Here is a 27501-nt window from a genome sequence, read left to right as displayed (position 1 = left end):
TAATTAATGCCACTCAAATATCCGAGAGCCCTCTAAAAGTCCTTAATAAACTCCATAAAATTCTCACCCACACTCCCAACCACGGGAAAGTTTCAACAAAGCGTGTTCTAATAATACCCGGGATACCTACTTCCCAAGACCACGGGTCCATTGTCCCGGTAAAAAGGGCGAAACATGAGTTCGAACTGTTTTTTGACCCTAACAACGTCGGGAGGGCGAAATCGCCACGTGGCGATAGAAATGGAACCATTCATAAAACGTAGCACACTGTAATGAACCTTCGGGTGAATGTATATGGACGATATGGCTGGAAGAGGACGTGTGTAGATCGAGTCTTTGATTTTGAAGATATACGTGATGATATTACTATTCATAATTGTATTAATAACAATTTTTATTAGTTGATTATAGTGGCAAAATCTTAGAACAATTTTTACAACTAAATGTTCTTGTTTTGTTCTGATGGTCAATATATATACAAACAATATACCCTACACTTAAAGAGAAATTAAGCAGTTGTTAAGATTACAAATTTAACACTATTCTTCAAACTTCAATTTCATATAAACCATTTTTGTCACTTCTAAACACGCATTTGATGTAGTGATTCCTACCCGTGTGTTACATAGTAATGTAACAAGCAGACAGACACATTATCGTGTTCTGCTTAGCGTACCGACACCGTGTAATCGCATATAACAATTACACACAATTGGAAATAAAAAGCATGGATCAAGAGAAAATATTGGGATCACTTACTGCTTAAGTTATTGAAAATTGGAACGGAAGAAAATTTTGAAAATATGTAGGTACCTTGATCAAATTAAGGACGTCCTGGCAAAAGGTCAGGGCAAGAGTAACCGAAACCGCCGAGCTTGCATGAAGAGAGTTTTGAATGTGGATGAAACGAAAGAAGTAGGTATGCAGAGTTCGTGGTAAGTGGAAAGATGTAATCTCAACCTACATCGTCGGGTAAAAGTCGAGATTTAATGTATCAGAAATCAGAATAATAAAATATGTCTGACTAAAACTTGTAGTAGGACTCATTTATCTTCTTCACATAGAAGAAAAAAGAGTCTTACTCAAAATACTGGATACCCAAATCCACTTCCTTGCTGTATTTACCGGATCTCCAATATCTTTGGAGTAGAGCTGAGTCCGATTTGAGTCAGCCAAAGATACCTACATAATAAGAAATACGCAGCGAGAGATAAAAAAATGGTTAATTTTTTTAGTGACCTTGTTAATACTTTTTAATAAAATACAAATTTTGCGACGATTCCAGTTCACTTATGGAAAAGTTTAGAAAAAAAATGTGTCAACCACAAAACCCGTGTCGTCTCGAGTCGCGTCAGCGCCGATCGACTGTAGTGATCAATTACTTTTGATTCATTGAGTACGCAGCCCCAAAATATTGTGATACAGATACTATCGGCGACCATATTAATAACGCTGGTGTTGAGAGGCGAACTGTTAAATTGGTTATTTTTAATGCGCCAACATTATAAGTGTTATTAAATATAAATATTGAACCAATATGTGACACATTACAAAGGGATCAATATAAACGTGTTTTGTTCACTTGTAGATTTTAACTTACTAATTACTTAAACCAAAACTGTCACATTGTTTAAAGTAATATTATGATAACAACACTAGTCAATATAGACTCAAATGTCGAGATTACACCCTGTAATTCAGTTTTATGTATTGAATTCGCTTTAAAGAGCTTTTTTCCTTCAGTAGTATTGATTAGTTTACTTTTGTTGTTTATTTCGTTATAGTAATGTAATAGAATGTCGACTCCACCACACTTCTGTTCCATTTCCTCAAAAACGATGAAACTCACAAGTGAGAATTAATCTCTGATCCACCGAGCATTTGTCAAACTTGTATGTCATACCTTTTGTTCCTTTTTGTCACTTTTTGTTCTAGCACCGACAGCGCCATCTACATGACATATCAATGAATCGATTGAAACGTTTTTTTTGTCAATCAAAATTTAACTTTAGTTCTTAACACTGTAGATTATTTTTGTAACAGTTTGGATTTTTTTTTTTCAAACCAACTTCAGTGTCTGATGTCCGTTGGCGATAAAATCACTTAGGAATTTTAATAAAAATTAAAATAAATTAAATTCGTAAGATTTATAGGAATCGTTTTATTTCAAAAGTTAGAACTATAATTATCTCTTATATAGGTATGAATAAAGACCTTAAGATGAAGCTACACATTCAGGCAACATCAATAGTTTTCTTGTGAGACAAAATACATAACCTAACCAACCTTTTCGTGTAGACTGAATACTTTCTATTCTTTTAGAAAATAGATTTGAACCTATCACCATCACGTCTCTTCACATCACGTCTCTCGAATGGATGTATGTATGGACGTTGGATGTAATAGACCTATGACGGAGATCACGCGATCTGGAACCTTTATTTTGTATCTAAATAAAAATAAAATGGGCATAGAAACTTTTAACCACTATAAAGAGTGGTATTAAATATAACTTATCCTTACAATTGAGACATTAATGACTAAATATTATTTCACATCCTCCTTCTCTTCCACGGTCGCTTTATCTTCTTCGCTCAGTTTCTCATCCCTTTCTCCGTCTTCATTTTCTACACTTTCCTCCTTCGGTTCTAAATTGACTTCTAGGTTTACTTCTTCTTGTTTTTCTTCCTGACTCTCTTCTTGATTTTCTTCTAGCTTCACTTCTTGATCCTGTTCTATCTTTTTTTCTTGCTTAACCTCTTGTGGTTCTATTGGCTTTTCTTCTACTTTTTCTACTTTATCTTCTTGAATCACTTCTTCTTTTAAATCTTCAACTTGAACATTTGGTACATTGACTTTTATTTTTTCTATTGAATACTCATTATCACTTATAAGAGGTGTTACATCAGGTGTTATAAGGAATGGTGTGGACGGTGGGGTGAAGTCGAACATGAGGACTTCGTCGTGGAGGAGCACCTCCCGGGAGTCGTCCACCCCGCACATGATGAATTTCCGGTACTGCTCGAGATCTATGAATCCTGTCCCACACGGCCTGTCCACGAGACGGGAAATCATCATGCCCTTGGCGACGCCATCGCACACCACGATGGACCCAACATCATCCTGTGACATAGGTTTAGGTTTAAACAATTTATTCTCATAAAAGATTACAATAAATCCACTTACATGAGAACAAAAAAAAAGATAAAATTTCTTAAAACTAGATAGCAGCCCCGTATTTAATTAAGGGTAATATTACCTACTAGATAGAGATAGAGTATAATAGATAGAGTATACTAAACATTACTTAGGTTGAAAGATGCAGATAACATGCACAAAGAATAAAGCAAAGAACAAACAAAAATAAGAATATGTCATACTAAAAATTAATTCTCAAAGAGTGAGCAGTTTTTAATAATATAGACACGTAACTCTTAGTGGAGTGGTCCTATTCTCTTTTATATTGGTGCCGGGAACCACACGGTTCGGTTACCTGAGCTTGAATTAATTTCTTAACTAACAGCAATGCCAGTGTATAATATATCTTTACTGTGAAATAAGTTCATCAATCAACTAAGCAAATCAATTAAAATACACGTCCCATTTATACATACATACATACATAAAACCACGCCTCTTTCCCGGAGGGGTAGGCAGAGACTACCTCTTTCCACTTGCCACGATCTCTGCATACTTCCTTCGCTTCATCCACATTCATAACTCTCTTCATGCAAGCTCTGCGGTTTCGGGTACGTCCCATTTATGTTAGTTCTAAATTCATTTAATAGTAAAATCAGGCGACTACTTACAGGACACAAGGCTCCATACTTCTCTGACTGAAACAAAAGTTAAATTTAATGTTTACTTAAACGTGCTTAACGAAGTCTTACGCGGAACTTTGGAGCAAGATAATCTAGACTTGACCAAAGTGAAAATCAAACGAAGAGCTTTTAACTAAATCATTTTGAAAATCTTATTAAATTACTAGGTAGCCGTCCCGGCAAACGTTGTTTTGCCATATAAATAATTTTTAAGTAATTTATTGTAAAAAAATAATGTTAAGGGTGGACAACCCTTATAACTACCATTATTATAACACTAGAAAGAAGGCGTTATTTTTATTTCAACTCAAATATAAACTAGCTGTGCCCGCTACTTCGTCCGCGTAGAATAGTTCTTTTGGGCATCATTGAAGCCCTCAAGGATGAATAAACTTCTCCGTTTTTTTTTTTCACTTTTTCCATTATTTTTTCGCCCCTAAAAGTTGCAGCGTGATGTTGCAGTAGTTCCTGAGATTAGCGTGTTCAAACAAACAAACGAACTCATCAGCTTTATAATCTTTATAATATTAGTATAAATAAAGAAATATTATTAGAGAAATCAAAACCCTTTCGTTATTTAAAAAAACACTAAAATCTCACATTCAAAGTATTCCGCTATGTTAAGATAGGTACTGACTACTTGCCACATCTAGTAAGTTAATATTCATGTTTTGCTGTTTGAACTACAATTATTTTATTTTCTTCCCACTAAATGTTCGATTTTATTTAAGTAAGCGCACTTTAACATTGTACATAAATGTTTGTTTTTTAAATGTTCTCATTGTAAGTGAATGTAATTCTTTATGAGAAATAAAGTTCTTAAACCACGATAATATCTCATCATACCAGGCATGGTGGAGAATCTATGCAGAGGTAGGAGTCCACGTGGTTCCACTTGGTGGCGCAGTGCTCGGGGGGGTGCACTGTGACCTTGTGACTGCGCAGATCTATCAGCAGCGGTATCAAGTAACCCTGGAAGCAATGTCATCCACACTTATAGTATTAACAAAATATTCGTATGTTCGTTACTAACTGAGGCGACTAAGGGACAGGCTTATAAACTTGGGATTCCTCTTTTAGGCGATGGGCTAGCAGCCTTTCACTATTTGAATCTCAATTCTATCATTAAGCCAAATAGCTGAACGTGGCCTTTCAGTCTTTTCAAGACTGTTGGCTCTGTACCCCGCAAGGGATATAGACGTGACCATATGTATGTATGTATATATGTATGTTGTAACTAATAAACTCAAAAACAAAAAAACAAAACAAAGCGACAAAAAATACTTCCATCCATCCATCCATATAATCACGTCTGTATCCCTTGCGGGGTAAACAGAACCAGTAGTCTTGAAAGATCGACACCTACAGCTGTTTGACCTAATGATACAATTGAGAATCAAATAGTGACAGGTTGCTAGTCCATCGCCTATAAGAATCTCAAGTTTATACGCCTACCCCTTAATCGTCTTTTAGGACATCCGTAAAAATACTCACATTCCTCCTGCTCCCGAAGCCGTGGTACACGCATTGTGTGTACGAGCGGGTTTGGTGGGCGGGCAGGGAGCCGTACCGCACCCTGTTGACGATGTAGTCGGCCGGCTCCTCCCTGTCGTGGAATGAAAACGGCGTCTGCGTCATCATGAGCGCAAGCTGCATGTTCGGCGCGCACTCGCTCCAATGTTTAGTGCGATTGTACCCTTTAATGTGAACGAATGCGTAGAATTAAGAATGTTGTTAGACTATAGAAGTGGCATATACTAGTGAATACATGGAATAGATTTATTTTCAAATTGGATACAAGCTATCACTTAAATCTAATTATAACTACTACCGCTTCCAAAGCGCATGTGTAGAAGAAGCGGCGGAATAAACTACACTGCAGCCTACATTCATTAATCACGCCTCTTTCCTAAAAGTTATAAAATTAATCATGTACGTAATCCATTCGATTTTCCGACGAACATAAAACATATAACACCTCTGCTGTATCGCCGAGGTATAAAAACGTACCTTTATGTAAACAAACATGGCTGACTTGTTTCTCGATGCCGGCAAACTCTAGGAATCTGTTCGTGCCACCAAACACCCCGAACTTGTACCTCTCGCCGAATACGCAGATGGCCGGTGTGATGATCACGTGCGCCTCTATGATGGCCCCGAGGCAGAACAGCATGGAATGGGATAGGTAATGGACCTGTAAGGAGTTCACAAATAACTATGTAGCGGGAGCGATGATTCGGCTCGACCGCCTCCAAAGGGAAGATCTTCCAGGCTAGGTGTGATGCGCGACAGATGTTGTGTCGGAGGTTGCATATATTGTTCCAAACCGTGAAATCTTTGCTTGCGCGATTTAGGTTTTGGGCTGTTACAAACATAAACAGCGAAAAATATATATCGCGCAAGCGTCGCGTGATTCTATTTTTTATTTTTGTGACTTGTGGCGTATAGACTTCGCCACAGCGCATATTGATGTCACAATTAACTTGCATCGATTTTTCGATAAACAGAAAATTACTTCTCTACGCACTATATACGGCTATGGTCTTAGCAGTGTAGGTTTCTGTAATATTCAAAACCACACGGCACTTTTCCGCTGTGGAAGGCAGAGAACTTGAGACAGATATTCCTAATTGTTCTCATTTTCCGTACATTCAACACTGCTGTGACAGACATGTACCCCTGTCCACCGTTTCAAAGGAACTTGTGAGCGTATTTGTTTATGTGTACCTATTTGACATTTGTAAATGTAATTAATGAAATTTGATTATAATTGATGTTTGACGTATCCTACGTGTATAATGAATTAATTTATTTTGACTAAATGAAATTTTGATGCTAGTGAATTAATTTGATTTTAAATATACTTGATTGATTTTAATGTGAATATGAATGATTTTGTCGTTTCTCTTGTATTATGGGCCTATTAGTAGCCTGATATAAATGAATTTTATTCATTAATTTTATATTTTATAACCACATGTACTAACCACATGTTGCGCCTCACTGCGAGATGCTATGTCGCCCAAGAATCCAGCGGGGTTCTTGAAATCCATGTCCACTGTGAAATTTAATATGTTTAATAATAAACTTTTCCAAGGACTTATAAACTTAAGAACTTGGGATTCCTCTTGTGGGCGATGTGCTAGCAACTTTCATTATTAAATATAAATTCCATCACAAAGTCATGCAGCTGAATTTAGCCTTTCAGTCTTTTTAAGACTGTTGGCTCTAACTACCCCGCAAGGGATATAGACGTGACCTGCTCCTTGGTAATTGGGAGAAAAATCTCGGTTCCCATGTTCACTGAAGGCCCTTAGTTATACGGAGACAATAACATTCCCATTATAAAGATCCACAGAATCCAAATACTTTATTACTTCATGATAAAGTATGTATGTTTAAGCAAATACTAGCTGTTCCGGCAAACGTTGTTTTACCATATAAATTATTTTTAAGTAATTTCCAGTTAAAAAAATGTTAAGGGTGGACAACCACTAAGGGGTATGAAAAATAGATGTCGGCCGATTCTCGGACCTACTCAATATGCTCACAAAGTTTCATGAGAATCGGTCAAGCCGTTTCGAAAGAGTACGGGAACGAACATTGTGACACGAGAATTTTATATATAAGAATAAGGCGACGCCTCTAAGACATAAGAAGATAAAGCATAATTACGACCTCTGACTCAAGATAGTGTGTCGTGCGGTTCCCCGGGCTTCACACGAGCCCGGCGGAAAATCGTTCCTTTGTGACGTTTGAATCCGAAACATCGCTCCCGTGACAAAAATATAAAATAAAAAAAATATTTACACAAAGTTGCGATTCCCCCGATTTGTCCTGCGCCCATTTTTATTATTAAAACTATCCTTATGGTGTTCCTTCTGCTTTTTTTTGTCCAAATGCGTAGCGACTTTATTAAAAAATATAAAATACTTTACCAAATTAATTTCATGGTTTTGATAACGTAGTTATCAAAGCAAGGAGACGAAGGGATTATTACATAGAGTTCATATAACATGGAGCGGACATTCAACAAGCCATAGGTACTAGAACCGAATGTAAATTCTAGATATCGTAAAATAAAATGTTAAATCAATCAAATTATAAAGCCATACATCTGACGGGTTCAGTCCTTTTAAAAGGGAAATAGACGTATTTGATTGTGTTTATCTTTTTATCTGCCGCTTCTTTTACACTTTCGTATTGGTAAGAAAAGTCATTAAATTATATCAAGTTGCAAAAGATATATTATGTGCCTTTAAGTGACTTTTGAATAGATAAAACTGTTATTTCCCAAGTCATTCCTACATAGTATAAAGTAAAGTCGCTTTCCACGTCTGTCCGTGTGTCTGAATGTATGCATGCTTAGATCTTTAAAACTACATTACGGATTTAGATGCATTTTATTTAATCAAAAAAAATATTATTAGGACATTTCAACATCACTAAATTATTGTCACATCTTTTGGTTTCACAACTTTGGTGGACGTCAAATAAATTACTTAAACTAAGTTTACTGCCACTGCCAATGCAGTAGTCAGTGCAGTAGAAGCGGTAAACAACTGCATTGCATCATTTCCTTCAATAACGTCAACTTCACAATTATCCAAACTTAGAATAGAAATCTGGACGAGAGAATACATTGTTTTGATTCATTGATTTGTACGGAATTTAAATTATATAATAATTATAGATAGATTGTATTAAGAGGTTTATAATGTGTAAATGCTTCCCGTGTCAAGCCGGGGCGAGTTGCTAGTTTTTAAAATAAAATATCGCAGTAAGCGTCTCCTACTGTATTCGAACAAAGAGGCAACTCCTGCGCACATGACCTGCCTCTGCGTTTAAAATGGCACGGAACATTTCTCCTCCAGATTTATAACTCACAAAAACAAACCCAACCGTCTCGGGTTTGAATCCCACTCACCCGTAACTCAACAAAGAATAACCAACCTTGTTTTCAACACGATAAGATTCAAAATAAAGTGAATGTAGTTTTAAAATGGTACGCTCCGACGCTACGCTTTTCGTCTGAACTTCGTTTTGGTGAATTACATTTTTGACGATAACTCTTTGTGTTGTCGGCTGCGTTTGCGCATGTGTTCTAGTAAGACAGAGTTGAACTAATATAATGGATTTAATAATAGTACTGGGGGACGATCTTACCTACATACATACATACATATGGTCACGTCTATATCCCTTGCGGAAAAGTCTGAATGGCCACGTTCAGCTATTTGGCTTTAAGATAGAATTGAGATTCAAATAGTGACAGGTTACTAGTCCATCGCCTAAAAAAGAATCCCAAGTTTGTAAGCCTATCCCTTAGTCGCCTCATAGATTTAAACCTTCCTCAGAAAACTGTCTATCCAACATTTCAAACAAAAACATAATCGGTATAACTTTCCGAGATTAGCGAATACATAGATACAGAGGTAAAACGGGTAGGACTTCATGATATGTAGTGATTATTATTTTTATAAATTTATCATTGCAAAGATCAGAGAGAGTCTCTTACGCTGAGGAAAGTTTTATAATTGCCATAAACCCTGTATACTTTTTTTGTCATTCACATTCAATTCAAAGTCAATCTTTTAATTCAAGCTCGCCACTTTATAGAAAGAAAGAAGAAAGCAAGAAAAATCTTAATTTGGCGTAAGATGTAGATTAACATTACATTGTTCATAAAGATAGAAATAAAAAAAATAAAAAATACATGATGCGACCAAAAGGGTTTCCAACTTTCCACTCAGCATATGCATGTGTATTGCTTTGCCATTCAATATAAAGGATACATATTAAAAATATCAATACAAAATAACAAGTAGACAGCGATGCTAGGGAGTTTATATATGTTGAGTATATAGTATATATTACTTTTTATTGGGTTATATTCATTTCTATCCAATATTTTTACGTAAAACTCTTCTGCCTATCAATATTTTCAAGACTTTTGCCCTGACAAGCCCTGTCTAGCCCGTGAGGGATGAAGAACTGATTATATTAGGTATGTATGTACTCTTCATTATCTCATTTCACCTTAATAAAATAATTAAAACGGGCCAATCGTTAAACCTATAATGGCATCGGAATCGTAATTGAATTTCCTTAATTTAATTTTTACCATGTCCGCGTGTGCAGTGGTTAATTTGTCGCTCGAATACTTTGACGCTTGCGTTGGGGTGACCAAGCTACTGAGCTAATTTTTTTAAATTGAGTATATTTATTTATTTACCTACACTAAATATCGTATGGGTACTAATAGAAAAAAAGAATAGGACCAGTCCATCTATTTCCCATGGATGTCGTAGAAGGCAACTAAAGGATAGGATTATAAAATTGAGATTCTTCTTTTAGACGACGGGCTGACAACCTGTCATTAAATGAATCTCAATTCTATTAATAAGCCAAACAGCTGAACGTGACCTCCACATCCCCCGCGGGGCATACAGAGCCAACAGTCCCGAAAAGACTGACAGGCCACCTCCAGCATTTTGGCGTGATGATAGAATTAGAAATGTGATTCAAATGGTGTTAGCGTGCTAGCCCATCGCTTATAAGAACAATCGCATGTTGTCACGATTTCCCTAAATTGAAGTTTACGATTTCCATACAATTAAAAAGAAACTGCTACTCGTAACGAAACAGCTTCATTGCAGATATCATAATTCAGCGTAAAACCATTTTTATAAACATGTGGACATGAGACGACATGCTGTGAAATAGTTAGATTAAATTTTAACAACAGACCACCTGCCTCATAACTCGTAATGGCGGACATTAACATACACATATAATATCAGAATTAAATTATTGAATATACATACATACATATGGTCACGTCTATATCCCTTGCGGGGTAGACAGAGCCATCAGTCTTAAAAAGACTGAATGGCCACGTTCAGCTATTTGGTTTAATGATAGAATTGAGATTCAAATAGTGACAGGTTGCTAGCCCAACGCCTAAAAAAGAATCCCAAGTTTGTAAGCCTATCCCTATTGAATATACCTACGTATATGTTGTATCAAGCTGGGTTAGTGTTCCGTGTGGTTTACGGCAATTTAGAATAGAACAACTCACTATTTTTTACCATGGACGTCGTAAAAGGCGGCTAAAGGAAAGCCTAAATTGGGATTCTTCCTGTAATGTCGATGGGCTGGCAACCTGTCACTATTTGAATCTCAATTCCATCATAAAGCCATACAGCTGAATGTGCGTAAAGCATTCAGCATTCATTATTTTTTTTAAAAACTATTAATTTTTATGGGATACTTCATATCATTTAATAAATGTCATATCTTTTGGTTACACAACATTTGTTGACGTCGAATAAATAACTTAAAACTAAGTTTACTGCCGCTTCCAAAGCGTCAGTGCAGGAGAAGCGGTAACAAACTGCATTACAGCATTTCTATCGCTGTTCCGTTCCAAGTCATATTAAAAAGGGAAAAAGAGATAGCTTTAACGTGGCGGTTTTTGAAACAATGCGAAAATTATTTGTTTGTTTTCTCTTCACGCGTTATCTACTAAACATTCTTGTAGCGTTTTCCTCGTCTTCTTGTAACTGTAATGCAAGGGCAGGTCGTAAAAATCTCGTAGCCGTGTGAGAATCTCTCTTATATCTCTTATCGTTATCACTTGACAAATGTGAACAGAATATTGACGTACAAAAAAGTGCTATACAACAACGTAGCGTGGTCACCTTAGTCCCAGGACAGACACGCTCGCTGAGCAAATTTAACTAGATTCGATTCCCGCTGCAGGCGCTAATAAGCATTTTTTGAGTCAGTGAGTAACCTGCTTTAACTATACTGATATATACATGCACCTGCCTCTCCACACGATATCATATTAACAAACAATTATATTAATTTTTCTCCAAAGTAAGGTGACGTTCGAAGCATGTGCAATCATACTCACACACAAATCCTTACGGGGTATGCAGAGCAAAAAGTAAATAGATTCGATTGACATTTTGTAGGATAGCATAATGTGGAATTTAAATATAGAGAAAGAGAGCTGTCTTTTAAAAAATTCCTATCCTAACCTATATCTTATATCAAAAATGAAAATTTGTAGGGATGTCTATGTGTTTGTTACTCAATCACGATTACCAAATTTAAAACTCTGGTGTGGTTCCCGGCACCAATAGAATAAAGCACCCAACAAACATTTAGGCGACGATTAGAGCTTATTTTGTTACTTAGTGAGCTAGAAAGGCATTACAGTAGCAGCACTTATGACTTTTGGCGATAAAGTGGTGTAAGCAAGTAACGTATATCACTTCTACTTATAATACAGAGTTACAAGCGCGACAATTAGGCGAGCTTAAAGGTTATGGATGTATTATGGCAAATCTTAACACTGTTGTACATGCACAGCATTTTGTGTTATAGCTTTAAGTGAATCTTAGAACTCTAAGATCTAAATAAGAATAAGAATTAGTTACTACCTCCAAAAGTGCTATGCAGGTGATATTAAACTCTTTACAAGAACCTAAAGTTGCACAATAGCGTTAATAAGCGCTACCAGCCATACAATGGTGTTTATTTAATCTTATATAGAACCAAATGCTTGAAGTTATACAAAACTCTCTTGCATTACTTTAAGTCAAATAGGAGTATAATTTTTCGCTATAACAGATCCTCTAGCGACTATTGTTACTTTTTTTGTGACTAAAGGTAAAGTAATAGCGCTTAAGGTCACTACTGTATTTCTTATATTGACTACTTGTTTTTGACAATGGCGTCGCAACCAAAGAAAAAAACTAAAATTGTTGTAAATACTTGGAAAAATGAATGTAGGACTGGTGGAAATACGCAGAAATTGATCAGAGAATATTATCGCACTTTGAACTTCTTTATTCCTATTGAAAATACGTCCTCTATTCCTATGGAAAGCAGTGAAGCGCGAGTTTCCTGTGAGCTTGAAGGTTCCGTACATGCTTTTCAAAATGATGATTGTGCTATTACTACAAGTGATAATGAAGATTCCTATGGAAAGCAGTGAAGCGCAAGATCGCATCGCGCATCGACTCAATCAAAAGATAAATACTGTCTCACGAAAGATAATGATATTGTAGAAATAAAACAAAATTTAGTCATTGTCACCATTTAATATTATTCATATTCATGGCTATAAAATGAAGAACAAGCTCGATATTTTTGTGCTTCCCATGAAGTCATCGTATCTAAATATGTATTTAGTTGAAGACAGTGCTGTTCTAGTTGATCGTGTTCAGCACTTCCGAAATGCTGCTGGTCTGCGCTGGAACTTGCCTCATTTTCAATATTGTTATTTTCTACTCTCTGTTCAACTGTTTTTTGTAAGTTTTATACGCTTTCGTCTTATCTGTAAACAAACACGATATTTAATAGTCTTATAGTCAGGTTTATAAACCTAATATTGTATTTAAATCATAATATTATATTAATTGTTAAAACAATATAATAATTTATATCTAGCTACTTCTTTGTATTCTACTCGTCCAAAACAGTTAACAGGTGAATAATAAATAACATCAATACATGGTTTAAAGTTTTGATCACTACGGATCCCTAAATTCGTTTGCTCGCCATGTTGAGATAATGAAATATTAGATTATGGTTATAAAAACAAATATTTACAAGGTTTCCATGAAGTATTTTGCTCTAGTATGTATTTATATTACTAGTACAGTATTATAAGATCAATAAGGCAATATTTTAGAACTTTTTTACAAGAAAAATGTGTCACTCCATATTAGACAAAACATTTGTTTTCAGTAAATAGACAACATACATCGGGCGCTCGAATTATTTGCCAATAAATATGTAACATATTCACAGTGTACTTACCTTCGCAGCAAAAATACGCTTCCTTTTGCACCATAAAACAATTTCACTTTTTCTTGTTTAATATAAACATCATTAGGATTATTTTAGCCATTGAAAATAGTATTAATATGTATATTATTAGATCGCAAAATTAGAAACAATATTTTCCGGGTATCAAAACCTCGTGCGAGAAAGAACTTTATCCCCTTTGTGGATCTTGAATAGCGTTCAGACCGTTACAAAACACCTATTTACTTCCCTTTTAGCGCTTGAAAATATAATTAACGCCTTTGTATCTCTACTGTACCGCTTAAGGAGTCAGTTGACGCCTACCTGTAGCCCGCTTAGCACCCATGGAGGTAATATAAAACCATTTTTGCCATTTTACCGCTAATAGAGTTAATTTTCGCTTATTTACCCCTCTTGTATCGCTAAGAGATCCTGTTACCGCTATCATAACTTTCTTATAGCATTGATTGTACCTCTTAGCCAATTTCCATAACTCTTGTATACCGTCATTATACAACCTTAAGTAATATAAAACTTGTGCCCAATTCGGGGGTAAAGTAGGGTTAGAGCGCGCTCTAACACTAATTTGAAACACCCATAAACCACTTTAGAATCTAGTTAGCGCTTTTATAGACTTATTATAAATCTTACTTTAGCGCCTAATTGTTACTTGGGCATTGCACCACCCCGTCTCTTTCCAATGGATGTCGTAGAAGGCGAGTAAGGGATAGGCTTATAAACTTTGGATTCTTCTTTTAGACGATGGACTAGCAATTAATTTAATCAATTTAGTAAATTACGCCTCGAAAATACTTTATTTTAGCACCCGGAGTCCTATGACCAAAGTCTTGGATTCAATTCTATCCATTAATTTATCAAATGTAAGTACAGACGAAGTTTCTTGTCACAAAATGTATCCAAACAACTTGGTTTAGAACTTTACACCAAGATACTGCCAGCGTTATTTAAGACTGCACATTTAGTGGCCTGAATGTGCAAGTCCTCACGATGCTTTCCCTCACTTTAAAAGCATCGTTTGACAAACCAATAACTTAGTAAACAGTAATGGATTCAAATAGTTAGATCTGCGTGTATTATACCTACATAGACTAACTTCGTACCTAACTACTTTTATGCTTCAGCGTGGAAACCCGAGACACCAACTCCATGTTTATTTTCCAAGAAAACAATCCAAAGGAAGCACTTACCAATAATAAATTGGGACGACAATCGCCCGGCTTATATAACCGACGGTAAATGATACAAAAATCTGATGAAACGATTTAATTCTGTTCCAAGAATTATATATCAATAAAACATAGACCGCTCCCGAAAAGTTGTCGAACCGTTATCTTGACTTGTTGCCGTCTCCTTCTGTCTCATTGTGACGGTATAACGCTGTCCTTATCACCCTTGAATGGGCTACCGGATTGCAGAATCGTTGAGTATGCGACCAGTTTTTGCCGCAACAAGAATAAAGACGGCGACTCGGGAGTCACGATTTCTGGAGAAACATAAGACTGTTTTAACGTTACGATAAATATTTCCTTTTGTTTCTCCTGAGAATCGTATACATATTTGCGTGAGCCAATAAATTTGTGTGAGAAAATAATAATATTATCACAAAAGTGAATTTCGAATACCTATGGACTGGTAGGTATTTCTTTTTTGTATCCACGTTGTTTATTTAGCGAACTAGCGGCCTGCCGGCTTGGCACAGACATAGCGTTTAAACCTTCCTCTTGAATCAATATATCTATTTAAAAAACTGCATCAAAATCCGTTGTGTCATTTTAAAGATCTGCATACATACAGACATAGGGACAGACGCGGCAAGCGACTATGCTTAGTAGGTATACTATGTAGTGTTAAGTTGGTATTTTACAAAAATATCAGGCATTCTTTTTTTAGGGCGATGGCTAGCAACCTGACGCTATTTGCATCTCAATTCCATAATTAAGCCAAATGAACTTGGCCTTTCAGTCTTTTGAAGACTTTTAGCTCTGTCTACCCCGAAAGGGATATAGTCGTGACTATGTGTATGTACGAATATGAGGCATGTATTATCCGAAAAGCTGTCATGATGAGTTGCTGTTGTATTTTATTTCATCACACCCGAATTAGGATCAGAGTTTGTTTGAAGTCACACGAAATATCTTCTAGTTTTCAGGTGTAACATACCAAACATTAATTTTTCATTCATTCATTCATTATTTTATTCAGTATTGGATTAGGCATTTGTCTTCCATCTCACCTGATAGACATAGTTACGGTTTGGTTGGTGGTTGGTTTTTTTTTAAGTCGAATCACGTGGCTTTTTCATTTGTTCAGTAACAGGATTTAAGACTGGAATGCCAAATATAAGTTAAGTTTGCTGACTTAATACTTTAAGACAACCCATGTTTGCAAACCCCCTTGAAAGACTTTTATAATCTGTTATTTCACTAGATTAAGGCTTATAAACTTGGGATTCTTCTTTTAGGGGACGGGCTTACAACCTATCACTATTTGAATCTCAATTCTATCAAGCTGAACGTAATCTATCAGTCTTTTAAGGGCTATTTGCTCTGTCTATACCACAGGGGATATAGACGTGATTATTTATGAATGTACATATGTACGCAATCTATAATTATTTTATGTGTAACAAATTTAGGTATCCTTTTTATTTTTTTAGTCTCATCATAATTTTATTTAAGTTCATTTACAATATTAATATGATTGTTTTTAAAATCCTTCATCAACGTGCTACTGCATTTGTAAGGTTCTCTCACTGCAGCCTCTAGTCCAAGCGTTCACTTCCAACTTTCCTACTCATCATCAAGAATTACTTGAGCCACTGAAGAAACTGTATTTCCACTCTGACCAACTAAGAAGCTGTGTACCTACCGCCGAGAGGTTGGTCGTGGGTAGGTTAGTTACTTTCTTAAACCATACTTGCCAGGGTATCAAAAAATAATTGAAGCGTTCGGGTTGCATGAAACGTTATTAGAAATCATAACAAAACAGAATTTTAATAACGAAATAATAATTTTAATGCCTAATTCACTTCTCATAATATTTAAGAAATTAAAATAACGTCTGTCTAAAGAGATAATCAAGCGTCATTAGATTCAAAACTATAATGTTGCAAACTCCTAAAGGTTTCACGACCCAATTTTGATCCTACCTAAACGCTACTGATAAATTTAGGATTTTTTCCGTAAAGGCGGGCCGGACCACCCAACGGCCGGCTTATTTATTATTTTAATTAAAACAACATAACTCAGGGTCTGCTCCGAACGCGCCTATGTGACAGCTCGTAATTCTAAAGTTTAACTTCCGAACGCAATCCTCGCGGGAAACGATGCGTGCGCGCAGGCCGGGGTCGTATTCCGCACTCGTGCGACTCCGCGCCGCCGGCCACGATTCGGTAATTTGCCCTACTAATGCTTCCCGTTCAAAATTTATGACAGCTCAGATCATTATCGCATGAATTTCATATAAATGAACTTTAATTAAAAATGAATTAGATGTTGTTTGTTTTAGTTTAGCTTACCGACAGACACACGATCAAGATCTTTTTACATGCGAAGTTTTATTGCCACTTACGTTTTCTTATTTATTAAAAGTGCAAGAGGATAACTAGGTACTTACAACAAGGAGGTCAGAAGGCAGTGTAAATAAAAGAGAATTTATAAAAATTGGAATATTTTTATTAACAGGTCGTTATAATATTTTTCGTTAATGGAATCTTTAGGATTTTTCGTCTGCTATTCTAATACATTTTTATGGAAGCATATTGTAAAATCGAAATCATTTTAAGAACCCAGAACTGAAGTGTACGTAAATATATGCTTAAACGTTAAATAACTTGCTTTTGTTGGAGAAATCAAAATAAAATGGGGTTTCTGATAGTTTGTAAACCATTTCATTGATAACTCCAGTAATTATGACTTTATAAGATTATAGATACATATTGTGATTGCTACAATAACATTACTGAAGATTATTCATATATTATGTTTTAAAATCTATACAAAAAGGAACTAACAGTGCGTGAACTTAGCCGGAATTATACTTAGGTAATGCTTAAAAAGTTACACCTACATAATGATCGTTATTAACGCGATTTACGAACGCAATTTTTGATAAAATAAATAACATCATTGAAGATACCTTTTCATTTAAACCGGCCTATCTTTACACAAGACTTAACTGCTAAGCTACTATTAAAATTGTTTAGTCTATGGAAATTTTCACGTATCTATATTTCTTATGCTAAACTTAAAGTCTATATTAAATATCAATGTTCAATAAATAAATAGTATATATTATATTTAAAAAAATCTTCGTATTTTTGGTTCGGCGAACCAAGTCATATAAGTAAGTATATTTGTGGTTTTTTAATACGAATTATCAATCATTTGTTAATTTTTGAAGATATTGTATGGATCCGTCTAGAAGTGTATACACGATGGTAATTAACATAAGATACCCAATTATTATTGTCAAATTATGTATTGACAGACAATTAGGTAGGTATTTCTTTATAATTATTGCTGACCATTTATAGTGGACGGATTAGCACGAGATATGCATGAAAACTAGAATCATTTAACGATAAAGATATGTCAGAATTGAAATGATGATTAATTGGTGATTACACAAATTTCGAGCACTCTATATTATATGTACCTGTCATTCGGCGATAATTTTTTTATTACATTAATAAATAAGACAGTTGTATTTGAAGTATTTTTGTTATAAACATCAAGTTGACGCATATACATATCGAAATACACATTATTTTAAGTTACTTGCGTATATTGCTGTCCCATTAGGTACATAAACCTACTCGTGTTACTGTCAACATCAAGTACCTGAAGATCAGATTATTATAACAAGTAACCACATATTATTCACTTTGACGGATAAAGATTTAAGCCTGAAAGTCCATTTATCTAACAAATTTGATACATCATTCTATCAACTATATATCTGCAGCTTTAATTATTGGATGATATAATTATATCATTAATTTTTTAATTGACAAAATGGGAAATATTATTATGAATGAAAATTCCATTATTCAATAGACTTTCGGACTCTGCCTGTTAGTATTTATGTTAAAGTTCTTATTTGAAATGCAAGAATGTTACATGTAGGTATTCTAAGTATATTTGCTATCTATTCCAAACAACAAATTCGAGGGTGTCTATTATAATTACTTCTTTTTTTAGGTATTTCATTATCAATTGAGGTGTGCCATTTTTATAAGAACTTACCGCAGCACCGTTACAAAATCAATGTGCGCAAACATTGCTTGTTTGTAACATTACAATTACTTATTGTGTTATTTTTTTGTATGTTAGGATTTTGGATACTTAATCCATATTACAACAAGATGACAAATTACACGAAGTACCTATTTATATTTACACAACCAAGGATCTACGTTTAAGTAATTTACAATCACTATTGCTCACTATTTTCATTTTCAGTCTGCATCTAAATAAGTCCAGAGCTTCGTCTCGTAACTTGCAGAATCATCGCTGTTCATATTGTAATACCACCACTATTTATCAGAACTTTGATGATTCTTCTGCACCAGAATGTTAGAATAAGTATTGACGATGCACTGATGGTCACAAAGTTCCATTTAGAGGCGCTCATAAAGCGCAAAACTGGGGCTATGGACAGTCCATGGAGTTGGGGCTGGGCGGCCCCCCCATCACGCTGTAGGGGGGACTGTGTGGCGGCAGGGACTGTATGGAGCCCATGGGCCCGTGGTACATGTCCATCTCCAGAGAGGCATCCGGTGAGCATTTCTCCGCCATCTTGTTTTCCTGCTTTGTGACCATTCGCCGCCACTTCGCCCGCGCGTTCTGGAACCACACCTGCGGACAAAAAACAAAATTAATGTCAGTGATGAAAATTATATGGAAGCATTGAAATGTCGCCAGCTGAAATGTCGCATTGCCTTAAAAAGAGCCAAGTTTCACTTTGCATGACGGAAATTGACCAAAAAAAGACATCAGACCCGACGCGGCCTCCGAATTTTCTTCAATGATATGCTCGCGTACCTCAGCATAATAAGCTTCCGCCCGGTGTGGCCCGAGCTGGCGAACTCGGCTACTTCTTCAACTGGTTTCTGGACGGTCCGTTTTGCGGGGCGCGTGAGAGCGTTCCGCGGATTTGCCGTTGTGGGTTACATTCCGAAGTGCAGATTTTATCTGTAATTAGCGAGATTACCCGTCGCTGGGCGCCAGGCGGCCGAGCGTGACGCGAGCCGTTGTCGGACAACAACGCGCATGCGCAACATTCCATCGTGTTGTTCTCCGTCCACCCGACGATATATGCACGTGCTGAAATTTGTATAAACACCTACCCGCTGCGGAAGCGCAATTACTAAGTCGGGAACCACATAAAAAATTCAATTAGTAACATGCGGCATAAACGTTTGTTATCTTTATTCAAATTGGCTCGTTTCGTTGAAGGGATAAGATACACGAGATAGCGAAGAAATTTATATTCCATTCTTCTGTCTATACGGATTCAATAATAGGGTCCCCTATGCGCGCAATATTCAAAGATTCAAACGTGGAACGTTCCCACGGCGCGCGAATCTCGCAGCCAATCGCGCGCGGCCGCGACGCTGGCCCCGCCCCCGCGTCATGGCCGCTACGGATGTTGCCTAATGCCAAATTTAGATCGTTTCTTTCTTGGCTGCCAGCATCTCGGTAGAAATGATAATGGAATTGCTTGAGCTTGATAAAACTTCGACCTAAATGATCTCTATTTGGATCTCTGATTTTGAAGACTGACGGTATGGGACATAAATTGACCCAGACTTGTCAGTAAGAATAGAAATAGGTCGAACGGGTTGATAATGTCGCGAAGATGAGAAATGACTGGAAATCTCAGCGGATGACGCAGAGGGCACGATTGATGATGCGTCGTCGTCACATGGCGACGGTCGCAGATAACACGACACCCGGTGGTCTTACAAAATATTGTTATAAATGACAACGATCAGACGTGCCACATGTTCAGGCATGAGGTAACCTTAACATGAATGAAGCTTTATTAACTCATCATGAGCAGTGAACAAGTGTGAGGGCAGCATGGAAGAATTCCAATGATCAAAATAACTTTGTAGATTTAATTTTGAACATTATTCAGATAATTGGAGATTGTTACACGGGATATCATTAACAATACAGATATACATAGTATCTAAGGTAGCTGTAGCATGCAGCTACAATTTTTCAGTGACAAAATTTCAACAATGAAAATAATTTTCTAAATTTATTTTCCTTCACCAATAAGCACATCTGTTTCGAAAACTTGTTCATTTTGGTACGAGCGTACTTTTAACCACGTTTTAAACGATTGTAATTTCAAATCTAGTACTTTCTATTTTCTGTAATGGATTATTTCTGTTAAATTTACACAAAGACTCAAACACATTGGAAATGTGTTTACTACTCGTAAGTAGGGATACTATCACTAGTTAATAACTCAATGAGTATCGCTAAGTTTCCAGAGCGTTCTACCAAGATGAATTGCTTACCTATTTTAATTTATAATGTAAACATAACAAGCATGCGCCTCGTGTAATTGTAAATAAGAGCCCGCTTCAGTATTTATATATTCTCCAGGTATTTGGGTCAATTCATACGTATCTCGATCATTAATTATTCATAAACTCTGTTAAAATGTTTAAGGTGAGTCAAATCTCGGTTTTAAGGCCTGTAGTCTGGCTCAGATATCTTTTTTATTCACTCCAACTCGGCGATGTTAACAAAAATAACACAAAATGCTTTAATGGCTTTTTTGTTTTATAGATGCACTTAAATATCTGAATAACACTGTATAAATTCAGCAACAGGCATTAAAAGGCCCTAACATTTGTTGCAATCATAAAATTATGGTTATTTTTGAGAGAATCCATATAATGTGTTATATTCGACTGCAGAGAGCAACGAATGACAGATAGGTCGCTGGAAATTTTGACTTGTGTCTGGACCGAAGCAGAGCAAACTTTGAAATTTATGGTCCTCATACAAGGGCACCATATAATGAACATTATGATCCAAAACTGTAACATCACCTGAGACAACATCAAGGAAGAGCTAGCCTTGGACTTGATTATGAATTGTATGATCGATCATAATAGTAAATTGTCGATGAGCATAATTCCCAGGCCAGTTGGCACTAACTAATGAATCATTCCCGGCTTGCTCATTCCCACTGCTCATTTGCACCGCATCGCCTATTTCTCAAGTTCGCGGGGCCGTCACAACAATTTGTAACTCCGACACAAATGTAGCTCCAACCGAATGTGTGTTTCTTCAACATCAAGCTACAGCTCAATTTGCTCTGACAAATGACACATTATAAATAACAAAGGTATGCGGTAATTTTTCAGTAGAAGCACATCGTGCGAGTTCTTTTTTCAAACAACTGTAGTGTTGTGGTTCGTTATTAAATATTTTGTGACATTCTCATATTGTCTTAATGTCAAACACTTTTTCGTTATTAATTGTCTTCTGTTTTTTTTTTAAATCAGTTTGATATTATTAACTTTATGAAACAAGATAAAATGGGACACTGGATTAATTATTTTGACAACTTTAAATACATTTTCATCCACCTGTGTATTGTTCGTAACAAAATTTTATTCTGCTTTCAAACTAGGCGAATGTGAGTTGGCCCAGAATTTTCCTCATTATCATTAAAAGTTTGAAAACATTTGTTATTCTAAATATTTGCAGCTAAACTCCATGGCATAAAAAAATTAACTGAATTTATATAAGTCCGGTTTATAAGACTTATTATGTCTTTTGCATTACTTCTATAGCTAGTGCTGATAATAATTCTTAATAATTTTTTGACATTATTAGCCTAGACAAACGTATCTTGATCAAATTAAGGACTTCCTGGCAAAGGGTCAGGTCGAGAGTACCCGAAACCGTCGAGCTTGCATGAAGAGAGTTATGAATGTGGATGAGGCGAAGGAAGTATGCAGAGATCGTGGCAAGTGGAAAGATGTAGTCTCTGCCTACCCCTCCGGGGAAAAGGCGTGAATTTATTATATTTTTATGTATGCATTATTAACATTTACATGCAAATAAAAGCAGTTAAAAGTTTGAGCCACTTCCGATGGCTATATTAATATTTTAAACAAAGGAAATTCTCAGCGGCACAATAAATTTATTTTAATAAGTTGTTTGCGCTCAATTTATGGCAACACACGCTAGAATTCTGCAACATGCGATGTTTTTTTTTAACTTTTTTTGAATAACCGCTGACTACGACATACCTATTGCGAAATATTCCCGATTTTCGCTTAGATGTATAATGCAAATTTTAGTTTGGTAGATTTTTTGCCATATGTTTCCCGGCAACAATGAAAAAAAAGAAATAGGACCACTCCGTGTCGTTAACATGGATGTCGTAAAAGGCGACTTAGGAATAGGCTTTTAAACTTGGGATTCTTCTTTTAGGCGACAGGCTAGCGACCTGTCACTATTTGAATCTCATTTCTATCATTTAGCCAAACAGCTAAACGTGACCTCATCAGTCTTTTTAAGACTGTTGGCTCTGTCTTCCCCGCAAGGGCTATAGACGCGATTGTATGTATGTATGTATGTTCATCAATTTTTTTCCAGAAATTTCTCAACCTTTCTCTAGCTACTACAGAAGTTAAACATACATATCGCGTCGAGTCCAAAGTGAGTCGTTACTACAGTAGCATTCGTCAAACTGATAGTGATCGGGCGCTCTTTATCTGTCCTCCGCATTTAGGTACTATTAATAATTCCGTTGCTCCGCTATTATTAATAATTCTCCGGACAGTGACAGAATACTCGTGGATGTTATTAATGTGCATGTTGTTACGTTAGATCGTGCTATTGTCCGGGATGCATTGGCTGGATATAAATCAGAACTGTTGATGTAAACGACTAAATTAGCAGCTTCATTTGACTTCGCTAGTTAGCGCCGTGTGGTTCCCGGCACCAATACAAACGAAGAATAGGCTCACTCCATCTTTTTCTCATGGATGTCGTTAAAGGCGACTACGGGATAGTCTTATCAACTTGCGATTCTATTTCTTTAGACGATGGACTAGCAACCTCTCAATATTTTAATTTCAATTCCATCAGCTGAACGTGGCTGATCAGTCTCTTTTTAAAGACTTTTGGCTCTGTCTACCCCGTAAGGGATATAGACGTAACTTTATGTATATATGTTTGTATGTAATTCTTCATCATAAACTATCATACAATGAATTCTGCCTGGCTCCGTCTGAAGCGAAAAAAGAAATTATCTTGATTCTAAAACAAACCGATCCTTCAGGCTAATTTAGTGTGACGCCTTTCACACTGATAGGCAATTCCGGAGGCAGCGAGCTAGAACCAACGAGGTGGAATCGTGGCTGAAACCCAGCACACTATGGAGATAGTGCAGAAGTGACGCTTCTTAAAATTTGATGTAAGCAAGAGTTGGAAAGGTAAGAGCTCGATGCAGACAAAAAGAAAATCACTAAAAAAGGTACTCTGCAGAATTCAATGGTTGACTTTTATCAATTATTCCGGCTGTTTGTATTACATAGATTGAATTTTGTACAATAAAGTATAGAAATTAAAGACAAAAGATCTTCAGCGAAACATAGAAGTCAGCGTTATAATTCTGTAAAAAGCAGACCCTAACTATCTAGTTATCCTAGACTTGGTTTGGGTCTAGGCATTAGGTTCCGCGAAGGTCAGGGGACAATCACTCTGTGTAAAAAGTTAGCTCGTCAACTCACTTGGGCTCTTATGGGGCAGAGCCAAGAATGCCATTAGAAACATGCGTGTATTGATGATGAATCATTAGCAATAACCGAGTGCAAGACAAACTCGTAGATACACTTAATAGATAACGACGGCATCTAAATTTGGAAATTTTAATGAATGAAGCAAAGTAACTTTGTTTAGAGTTAACAAACACAGATTAGAGAGAGGAAAATACATCTGTACCATCCTTATTCCAAGTCAACGAGGTGGAATCACTCATAGCGTCCGAACGGTTAACTCCGGCGAGGGTAATTGAGGGAACCACCAATTATCGATACCGACCTCGTTGCGTGACGGGTCCACGCTTTGTCACGTCACTAGTTCGATTGAAATGTCCACTTGACATGACATTGACAGGATGTGCAAATGGCGGGAATGCGGGAATGGTAAGTGAATTTCCTTTAAACATAACCTTTATTTAAAAAAAATATGTTTGTCAGCTACCTACACATTTGTTTTTACATAATTGTAGCAGCATTTACAAATACAAGAGGAACTGTTCTTTTTTCGGGATGTAAGTTTACTCTTAATTGTCCTACCTATTCTATAATTCATGATTGGATTAGCAGGGAAAGCTTGATAAAGTAAATTTAATACACAATTGAAGCCAAAGTAAGGCTATTATAACACTAGTTTGGACTAACCGAAACTTCAACGTACGCTTACAAGCTCATGTGTTGGCGGGAACATTAGAGGCTATAGTTAACAATCACTGAACGTTAATTATTATTGCGTTCAATTACTGTACCAACGTGAAGTGAATCAAAAAGAGAACAAACACGATCAAAACCAACTCCGCCGCTAACTAAGCATTGAAGCCGCCGCATAAGGAGCGCCTAATAAATGTCCAAACAAACTCCATCAAAGGCGCTCAAACATTCCGCGTACGTGTAAATAAAACTGTAGAGCTGTGATTAATAGTCGCGTTTTCCTTAAATAAATAATATTTGAATAAATTAGGAGGGCGACGCGACGCGTCCGCTCGACTTGCGTTCGCGCCGCCGAATGACAAATTGACTCCTTTTGAACACACAGCGGAAATTATCTGCCCAACCGAGCGGCGCGGCGCGGTGCTTTCGGACTAATTACTAGGCTGTTTGATTGCAATCTGTACTGATCCCCACAGGCTAATGCCAACCTAAAACTATCTCGGTAAAGTCGAAAATCAAGTGTAAGCCCACGCAAAATATTGTCACAAAATGTACTTAGAAAGTAAAATTATATCAGTCCCAACGTCGAGGTGTGACCATCCGATACTAATTGTTGGGGTGGCGCGTCTTTCCTCTGCTCGCTTTGTCCGCTAAGACGTTCAAATGTTTTATTTTTGAGATAACAAAAGTAATTCATACTCCTTTATTTTAACGCGACATCTTTAAAGAAGAGATTAAAAGTGTAGCACAGTAATCTGCCCTGATATTTCGAGCGCAATCGACCAATTTATCGACGGTCGATAAAACTCTGAGAAGATTAAAAGCAGTAGCATTTACAAAGTACAATGTGAATGATCACACAATAAAGAGGAACAGGGGAACGCACTTTTTCAATCAGCTAATTACGAGCAGCTTGAAACGGGGGACATTTTTCAGCGGGTAGATGTAAAAAAAGTGAACGGAGCGAGTGACAAATCACGTAATTGCGCGGGCAGCGAGAGAAATATGGCGCGGTTTGTTCTAAATGCGCCCGCGCACGGTCGCAGGGCTGAACTGAAACTACTAATTAATATTTATCTCGTGTAGTTATTTTACTTTTGGGTATTATATTTTGACATATTTCTTTGTTTTGACATACACATAATAATTTTTCTTCTGTTCGCAAATCTCAAAAGCCATGTTTTAATTAGCTGGTTGAGATAATGGCTAATTAAGATTCAGAGATAGTGAGATATTTGCTAGTTCACCGCCTTAAAGAAAAATCTCAAGTAAATACGCCCTTTTATTTGATTAACTTTTTAAATTTGTACGAAAATTACGAAACTCATTTTCAAAAAGTTCTTATCAAAACCTCATTTTTGATGATCTTCACTAAACAGGTAAAGACAATTGTTTGAATATCTTATTAAAGTTTATTTAAATATATCTTCTCAATCTTGTCTACCTATAAGCACTCAGAGAGCTAAAAATGAAAAACTAATTTCGCCAGAAGCCTTTGTGAATACATTTGTAAAGAAACGATAAAAGCTGTATTTTTAAAGATTCATTTCAACAGTGTTGCCGCAATTCCATTTCTTTGCATCGTCGTGATTTTCAAATCGAGTTTTCTACACAACTTGAAAGCAGAATAATATTTTGCTTAATACCCATCACAGACATTTAAATCCGCTTATGTTCTTTACTTCGCGAGTGTAATTACTTTCAGGTAATTTAATAGCTCGTGTTTTTCGAACGAAAAATGATCAGTATTTATTATTTCTGGAATAAAACAGGCGGATACAAGTGATTTTCGGAAAATGTGGCAACATTTATTGAAATATTTGATATCAGCTTTGCGAATGCGGTTTCGTGTGCTACTTTATACGTTACTAGGTTTTTTCCGCGGCTTTGCTTGTGTAGGTACATATTAATGTTTCACACAAAAACAATACCTTTATCGACAAGATGGCGCTTGCGTAAAATGAAAAATCCTTTTATCGTCCGTTCCCGCGGGAATTCTCGAAAATCCTTTCTTAGCGGACGTCTCCTAAGTTTAAGATTTAAGAGTTTAAGATTTCGAGATAAATTCTCCGATTTCCATTTTGGCAGATTACTTTTGAGTACCTATTTGTGTGCGAAATTTCAATTAAGGTTATAATGATTTAAGGTTACAAATGACTGAGTAAAAGTAATTTTTCTTACATTTAAATTATTTAGATGTGCGGAAGCCCTAATGGGTAACAGTATGACTATACATTACGGGCACACGAAGCTATAAAACTGAGCCACCTGTTTTGAATTCTACATACACGTATATATCACGTCTTTATCCCATACGGGGTAGACAGAACCAGTGGTCAGAACAAAGCTCGAAAGCCACTTTTGGCTAAGTGGCTTAAGGAT

At 36.3% G+C, this 27501-nt stretch overlaps 2 protein-coding genes across 3 annotated transcripts in view; both read right to left on the bottom strand.

Annotated features, from left to right (window-relative positions):
* Nucleotides 1–2547: 2547 nt before the first annotated feature.
* Nucleotides 2548–7668, bottom strand: LOC106129526 (uncharacterized). The gene is made up of 7 exons (XM_013328118.1): nt 7632–7668; nt 6809–6879; nt 5832–6015; nt 5316–5518; nt 4668–4793; nt 3810–3836; nt 2548–3123 (listed from the first exon to the last, which is right to left on the bottom strand). The coding sequence occupies exons 1-7, from the start codon at nt 7666–7668 to the stop codon at nt 2548–2550; spliced, it is 1224 nt and encodes a 407-aa protein (XP_013183572.1).
* Nucleotides 7669–17358: 9690 nt separating this feature from the next.
* The window catches only part of LOC106129549 (protein apterous), an 81732-nt gene continuing 71589 nt past the window's right edge, over nt 17359–27501 (bottom strand). Inside the window, exon 5 of one of the 2 annotated variants that reach the window (XM_060953823.1) lies at nt 17359–19525. In XM_060953823.1, the coding sequence (XP_060809806.1) occupies nt 19185–19525 (341 nt within the window). In that variant the 3' untranslated portion in view covers nt 17359–19184. The remainder of the gene's footprint in view (nt 19526–27501) is intronic. The other variant, XM_013328147.2, reaches the window with a different exon arrangement.

The sequence above is a fragment of the Amyelois transitella genome, chromosome Z (assembly GCF_032362555.1).
Source record: "Amyelois transitella isolate CPQ chromosome Z, ilAmyTran1.1, whole genome shotgun sequence".
Lineage (NCBI taxonomy): Eukaryota > Metazoa > Arthropoda > Insecta > Lepidoptera > Pyralidae > Amyelois > Amyelois transitella.
Note: the sequence above shows the minus strand (reverse complement) of the source record. Positions and strands in the feature narration are given on the sequence as shown.